General features: G+C 32.1%; 1 protein-coding gene across 1 annotated transcript in view; it reads right to left on the bottom strand.

Moving 5' to 3' along the window:
- Positions 1 to 7,054: 7,054 nt before the first annotated feature.
- The window catches only part of LOC117107705, a 7,721-nt gene continuing 6,427 nt past the window's right edge, over positions 7,055 to 8,348 (bottom strand). Inside the window, exons 9-10 of the mRNA XM_033249438.1 lie at positions 8,038 to 8,056; positions 7,055 to 7,659 (exon numbers count right to left, since the gene is read on the bottom strand). Coding sequence (XP_033105329.1) covers positions 7,055 to 7,659; positions 8,038 to 8,056 — 624 coding nt within the window. The remainder of the gene's footprint in view (positions 7,660 to 8,037; positions 8,057 to 8,348) is intronic.

The raw sequence follows: 8,348 nt of genomic DNA, 5'->3' as shown, positions 1-8,348 counted from the left end.
CAAATGACACTTTTATATAGAAAAATCCATCATCACATCACCATTATAATAGTCAAAATGAAGCGCCAACAAATTGCTTTTATCAGGGATTTTCAGCAAACAGATCTAATTAATATCCAGGACAACTTATGTCTAGGCCTAACTATGCTAAGCTTTATTATTACTATAATAATGATCAACAAATCACAACTTTCCTTTTCGCCTTTAGCACAATGTTTAATATTATTAACAGGCCTATTGTTACCTATTAACATAATCACGATCATCATCATCATTATTATTACAGTACTACTACTACTTTTATTGATAGACGTTTATGGTAGGTTTCAATCAGGGTCACAAACCCAAGTAGGAGTCACTAAGAAATTGTACAGCATTTAATTCAACACCAAATTATATGTATATAAATAATGAGTGCATATTTAAATATTTTAGAAGTATTCATTTTGAGTGATCCCAGGAAAGAATTTGTATTGGCTAGCAAGAAAAAGCATTAGAAATCTAACACTGTTTGCAAGGTGGACTGGATACGTTCTTGTATTATAGGTCTGTTTTCAGGGTTTAATTTTAACCCCTAAATCATAACACGCTTTTGGCTTGTTTGAAGCACACAGTGAAGAATAGGACCACGGAAAGTAACCCAGTGATCAATTTTTGGCGCTATTTTATTCTATTATGGCTACCGTATATAATCTTGCTCATTTTCAAACCACTCCGTGCACTTCTGTGTCAAATTAAATGCCTCGCAGGCCAAGCATACGGGCCGCCGATTAAGAACCAGGGATATATAGGTACCCCATGACAGGCTATAAAATATGGAAATACAACAGTTTTTGTCAAAGAAAATTCGATTGTGTGGACAGAGCTGATAAATACAAATATATTAAATCAAGCAAAAAAGTAACTTATCAGTAATTGCTCGGGGTATACGAATTGAAAGCAAGCAGATCTGGGGGTAGCCCGGGGATGGAAATTCCAGATATGCAAGTCCCCAGACTCCTATTTCCTAAGGTGTTGTCAAGGAGACCATTGCATTTTGTTGCCACTGTATGGTAAATAATTTTCCAATTTATCTTATTATATAGATTAATAATTACCAAACTTTAGTTAAATATTAATGAGGCTAGTATAATGAGCAGGCGACATCATGTTTTAGATTAATGACATAATGTAAATAATGCCTTGTATTTAGATAGTTATTTTCAGTTTCTTTTATTAACAATAAAATCGCGAACAAGTCTGATTGATACACCAATATTTGATTTTCCCAGTGTGAAGTATAAATGCAATAACGAATCACTGCAGTGTACAGAACAAAATACAAAGATTAAACTTGGCGACAAAAAAGTCGGGGTGATGCTAATACTGTATGACTTGAAAAGCTATTCACGAAACACAATGATCAGAACAAAACACATGAACAAAACTTGGCAGCATATAGAGCCGCCCGGTATTTGCAGGACAATTGATATATATTTTTATGATCGTTGTTCTTTGGTTCACTAGCTGCTTATTATCATGCAAAATACTACGATTACAAATGCTATTGACGATAAAACCCAATAACCGTTTTACCTATATGATTTATAACAATAGGTTCTTCTATACCATGGGTCATGAATCAGGCATCAGGATGCATGCAATCCTTAAAATTTTTTAAAAACGTGTCCATGATAAAGTTTTTACTTCCTGCTGGGATACTGTTAAATTCAGCACAGCTTACTAAATAAGAATTAATATCAACATTGGGAGTTATTTTTATACAGGAACGTAGGCAGGACTCTGAAAGGGGAGGGAGGGGGACCGTTATGTGAGGTGCGTGGTACCGAGCAGGGGTGAGATCGTTCCCCTTCTTACGGTTGGGGACGCCAAGGACCTGTGGGGTACAGGTGGAAATCCCTCTGGGAGGTAGCGCACTCTGAACGTTTAAGGATGAGAGGATAAGTGAGAAATTACAATAGACACATCATAAATAATATAGTAAGCCTAACAATAATCATAATAATAACTCAATAGAAGGAGATCCAGGAATTCGAGAGACGGCCAAGGGAGGGACTTTCACAGACTGACCATGGCTTGGTGCTGAAGTAAGAACATAATATTATGATTAGGGCACCTTTGGATGGCCGAAAATTACACTCTCAGACTTAAATTTGAATATATTTTCCCCCTTAAAAAATGTTTTTAAAAAATGTAGGTGGGTGGGAGTCTTGAATCTGCCACTGCTTAAAATATTCTTCATCCAAAATAGTCATAATCACGAAAAATAGGAATGAAAAAACCAGATATCACATCATGAAAACAAATTTATGCACTGACTAGATGGCCAGAAATGAAACTTTTAGTCATCTGCATAGTCAAAATAAAGCGCCTCATGATCGTTTATTGGGGATATTTGGCAACCATAGAGGTCTTATTAATATGTGATGTACCATAATAAAGCTTAAAAACACTGTCTTTATGAATGTAGGCTACTTTACCTACTAAAATACCGCTTTACCGTGACCTCAGCCTCCGATGGTTGGGGCTGAGGTGAGAAAATTTGAGGAAATGGTACCTCTAGATGGCCGCAAATGACACTTTTATATAGAAAAATCCATCATCACATCACCATTATAATAGTCAAAATGAAGCGACAACAAATTTCTCATGATCTTTTATCATGGATTCTCAGCAACAATAGAGATCTAATTAAATATCTATGACAACTTAGGCCTAAGCCTTAATATAGTCCTACTAAGCTTTCTACTATAATAACTATGATCAAATCCCGTGCCAAATTAAATTGCCTCTCAGGCCAAATTTTTAATATTATTAATAGGGCGCCTATTAATCATAATCACGATCATCATCATCATTATTATTATTACAGTACTATTACTAATTTTATTGATAGACGTTATTGGTAGGTTTCTATCAGAGCACCTATAGTAGGAGTCACTTACAAATTGTACAGAATTTAATTCATTACCAAATTATATGTATATAAATAACGTGTACATATTTAAATATTTTAGAATTATTCATTTGGAGTGATCCCAGGAAGCTAATACCGTATGACTTGAAAAGATGGCTATTCACGAAACACAATTTGATCAGAACAAAACTTGACATCATAGACCCCGGTATTTACAGGACAATCGAAATACAATTTTATAAGCGCTTTTCTTTGGTTCATTTGCTGTCTATCATCATGCAAATTAGTACGCTTATGAGTGTATTGACGATAAAACCCAATAACCACTTTACCTCTATGATTTATAACAATGGGCTTCTATCTATCATGGGCCATGAATCAGGCATCAGGACGCGTGCAATCCTTAAAATTTCAACATATGATAAAGTTTACTTCCTCCTATGATGGCCCAATGATGATATTGTTGGCTATGTTAAGGTGACCATAATGAGAGTAAATTTTACAAGTTAAATACAAACACTCCTTTTCTAATAATAAATTATGCGCCTAACTTCAAAGATAATAATAATAATAATAATAATAATAATAATAATAATAATAATAATAATAATAATAATAATAGTTTAAACGTGGACCATGTCCATGTTTTAAATGCCTGAACAAAATATTCATCAACTAAATGTGATTACAACAATTAAATATACATAATCATCACAGACTCTATATCTGTGATAATATAATTAATATGTTTTGTTGATTTTATTATAACCACCGACAACCAATCACACAAAACGCAAAAAAGTATAAATAAAATTACGTGACGATGCATTTTATTGTTACAAATGAAGCGTTTCTATTTTGAAGCAGTAGAATGCTAAACCAAAGGCCTAAACATAATGTTGTTTCACATCACAATTTAACACTACAGCTTTTGTAGACGCGATCTTTTACATTATTATATAATAATACAGTCACAATTTACACATTTAGGCCTATAATGCGCAGATTGCATATAAATGTTTAAGTTTTGATCAGCATGCTTCACAATGGTTCTGTTGCAGACGTATATTCAGAGCAGTGACCATGCACCCCGACCCATAACTCATTTTTTTTTACTCCTTACAGGGGTGGCGCCCCCAACGAGGTGTCAAATTTCCTCCACAAAAGCAAAGTGGGTGTGGTCGAGCTTCGATTAAAAAGTTCCGAAAGTGGTCCTGGGGACGAAGCCCACGAAAATTTTGACAATTTAGGGGTTTCAAGGGCTTATTTAATCGATTTTGAATTGTGCTTTTTCTCTCCGCCGCACCCCCCACCCCTGGCGCCACCCCTGACTCCTGGGTGGAGAGAACCAACTAAAGTGCCTTGTAAAATAACCATCTGCCACCACACAGAAAAATAAATAAAAGAAATAAACTCCAAAAGAAAAAATTCTAAGTGAAAATATCCAACAAGTGTTATGTATAGGATACTTCACTCAAATGTTAGTAGTCCGAGGACAATAGAAATTATATTATATTATAACGTCACAAAACAGCTTAAAATTTGTAAACCGGACTTAGAATTATGGGGAACTATTTTTGTCAAAAAAATTAATTTATCATCTTAAAACATAAACAATGTTACGAATACTACAATAAATGAGCAGTACGTACTAGTATTTATAATTTATATCAATTCAAAACTCATAATTATAATTTAACAATTAACTATAAATATATAAATAAGACTTAATCTATAAAACGACTAAGCATAAATTTGAATTTCTAATAGTTTATTACATTATTATCAATCAAATTATTTACAATATTTAAAGTAAATGATTGAGATTATCAATGTCGCACATTAATATTATTATAAATATTGTTATAAATATACAAATTAGAGTAATTCAAAAATACCTCATAATTATATGTATAGAAGTGAATTATTACTGCTATTATAATTAAACAAGACAGGCCCTATTATTATTATATTTACAGTATGAATATTACAATATTAAAATTGTACATCATTAAAATTATAACAATTAAAATTATCAAAATTGTATCAAACTTACTGATACACATACCTCATAATTATATGTACAACATTGAATTATTACTGCTTATGCATTATATTTAAACATGATAAATTATCACAATTAAAATTACAGGTATATGAATTTAATTAAAATGATTAATACCAGTGGTAGATTCATAATCTGAATCCACTTTTAATCAAAATTTAGTTAAACACCTTAAGAAAACTAATCCTCTTGAGGTGTTATTGATGTGTGTGTGTGTGTTTTTTTTTTTTTGTTTGTTTTTTTTTTTTTTTTTTTTCTTTTTTGGTCTGTAGTTTAAGCTTATTTAAGGGTGAGGCTACTTATTAGCCACTAGTCAATCGACTATGTGCCTATCTTGCCTTCACAGGTTTTGTAACGAATTTTCATGAATAAAAAAATTACATATTCATTTATGTATTGACCTTGAGGTTGTATAACAATATGAACTGAATTTGGTGTATAAAATAACTTGTACAACGTAGTTAATGTTCATGCATAGCAGCGTTAGGAAGTGACGTCATTTTCAGTCGTAAGGGAAAAAAATTGGATGCTACACGATTTGAAACCACTACCCTGAGGATTTTAAAGCAAACATGTTATCCACCAGGATAAAAATCCACTATACTTGTATACTCTAGGTCTATACTGTGATGAAGTCATTAGTACATGCTTAGGCCTATTGCAATCATTCATGTTACACAACTATTTTTAACAGTGATCCATTTATATTTTGCATGTATGCGTGTGGAAAAAAGGTGGGTGGATGTATTGTATGGAAAATGTACTGACGTCATTATTATATAAGTACATACTTTAATCACTATGTTACACTGGCTTTCCATGCATAATGTAATTTTTCACAAATATTTATTCCTCTGGAAACAGTGCCTGCCTTCATTGGGTAGTCTGTCAGATTGCGCCAGTTTTAATCAAACTTCCTGTTTGACATTCTAGTGTTGGGACAATGGACCAAATGATTGTTTCGATACTGATGGATACGGATAAGATTTACAAGCTTGATAACTACTCATTCACCTGGTGCTACACAGAAGTGTTTTGGGTATGATCTACAGAAGTGCCGAATCAATTTCATCGTCAGTGTAATGTCAGTGTATTGACATCTTTCTATTTAAGATTTTTTCCTTTTCTCTATCAAAAAACAGATTTTTTTCCATCAATGAAGAATGTAGCAACATTCGACACTCGTAAGTTGGTTTGCCTTCAGAAGACATCTCAACGGTTGGTTTAAAACGTCACAAGTGAGGTAATTGCACTGTAAAAACAAAATCCAATGAGAATTATTTCGCTAATCATGTTTAATAAATAAATTAAACTTTACTTGTTTAATTTTCAGGAATATTGAATTACGATGACTATTATTCTTCAAAGTTTTTTCATACAATTTTGTGAAACTAGCGGTGAACCCTACTGCCACAGGCTTATGCTTTATAAATTGACCAGAGTTTTAATGTTTCAACGTTTAGTGTATATTTAAGTATCGACTGTGAGTCTCTCTGCTCGCACACCTTAAATAAATTAACAAAGTCTGCGGGTGCCTTAAAACGTTGTCAAAACAATAGAATATTAAATATCTTATAATTACAATAAGCTTTAATTACAAGCGGTCACAGACGGCCAACTGTAAATTAAAAGTGTACGCGTTGGCTGTTAAAGTTCGAAAGGGGGGGGGGTGTCACAATTTCAAGAAGAAAGCATTGGATGCTTTAGAAGGCAGCTACAAAGTATGTTTCTGATAAAATTTATTTTTATAGGCCTACATCCTTCATCTTATTATATCATGAAAATATAGAAATATAGAAACTGCGTCAAAAGTGCACTTAAAATTACCAGAAAAAAATCAAGAAAAAATATTACAATTACAAAAAAAAATTAAATTACTTACAACAGAAGGAGCAGTGATGTCCACACATCATTTTCCGATAAGGCCTATAGACCTAAAATGATTAAAATCAGATGGTTTATCAGATCAGATTACGTTATAATACTCTACAAATATGTGAAAAATGGATGTTATGATGGTCTGCCTTCGAATACATGAAGATAGTAAACATAATAATAATCTGTTAGCTAAACTATTCTTTAATCATGACAACATTCAAAATACAAAAGAATGTAAAATAAAATGTCATGGTATTTAAACAGTGAGGAATACCTTCTGTCAGTGTGTTCAATACCATTAGAGGAAGATTAATGGTTTCCAGCGAATCAATGAATTCCTTCATATTTTTTTCACTGATTTCCATTTTATCTTCTAGATCTGTGATCATTTCCCAGCAATCAGTATAATTCTTACAAGGCGTATTATATAATCCGTCGATCTGCGCCACATTGGTTGGGGTCAGTTCCATTCCAAATTTCATTAGCTTCTGTCTGTGAGGTGTGAAATCTGCGCAAATGCTTCCTTCCTTTACATCTGGGAATGATGGCAGTTTTTTTTTAATCTCAGATGAAAGACCAAAATGTTTGGTTATGCTAATTGTATCACACAGAAATCTAAGTTTCCGTGAACTCAGACGATCAAGTCTGCACAAAATATTGAGCAAATCCAATGTATTAGTTACTCTTGCCAGCTCGCCATGTTCCACATGATCTCTGAACAACAGTTTCAGCATAGCAAGACAATGGTGACTGTCATACCAGTTTGAAACAACAACTTTAAGCAAACTGAAGTCCTCATCTGGCAAAGAAATAAAATAATTATTAAGGTGTCAATATTTAACCATCATTTTGCTTGGATGAGCGTATATTATTCCATTACTAAATATCGATAACAATTGCCGGGAGTGGATTATGTTGACAAGCAATTCCTACACAGCATAAACACATGGTAAATAACAACAACAACAATTATTATTATTATTATTATTATTATTATTATTATTATTATTATTATTATTATTATTATTATTATTATTATTATTATTATTATTATTATTATTATTATTATTATTATTATTATTATTAGTATTATTATAATGTCATCTTATCCACTCACAGACCTGTTTGCAGCAGCTCTTTGAATAAACAATATTTTGACCAGGAATTTTATAATTACCTAAGAATGAAGTAATTATCTAAATAAAATTTTAATAAATAATTTGAAATATAATTTGAACCAAGAAACATCAAGTAAAACAATGCAATAAGTATAATGATGATTATTCCTCTTATTCATTGCATTTACTGTATTCCACTTGATGTATTACATTTTAACGCATTTTCTTTACATGTAACCTGTTGTATAAAAATATCTCTTCAGAAATCCAGTTTCGTTTCAAATTCTTAAGATACTTAAGACACCATGTTATTAGTTTTTGATAATGTGTAAACTAGTGTTACGCACATACACAAAATAGTATATATATA

Source organism: Anneissia japonica, unplaced genomic scaffold (genome assembly GCF_011630105.1).
Source record: "Anneissia japonica isolate Jap-2015-1 unplaced genomic scaffold, ASM1163010v1 scaffold11360_len14593_cov111, whole genome shotgun sequence".
Taxonomy (NCBI): Eukaryota; Metazoa; Echinodermata; class Crinoidea; order Comatulida; family Comatulidae; genus Anneissia; species Anneissia japonica.
The sequence above is the reverse complement of the archived record's forward strand: the minus strand, read 5'-3'. Positions and strand labels throughout refer to the sequence as shown.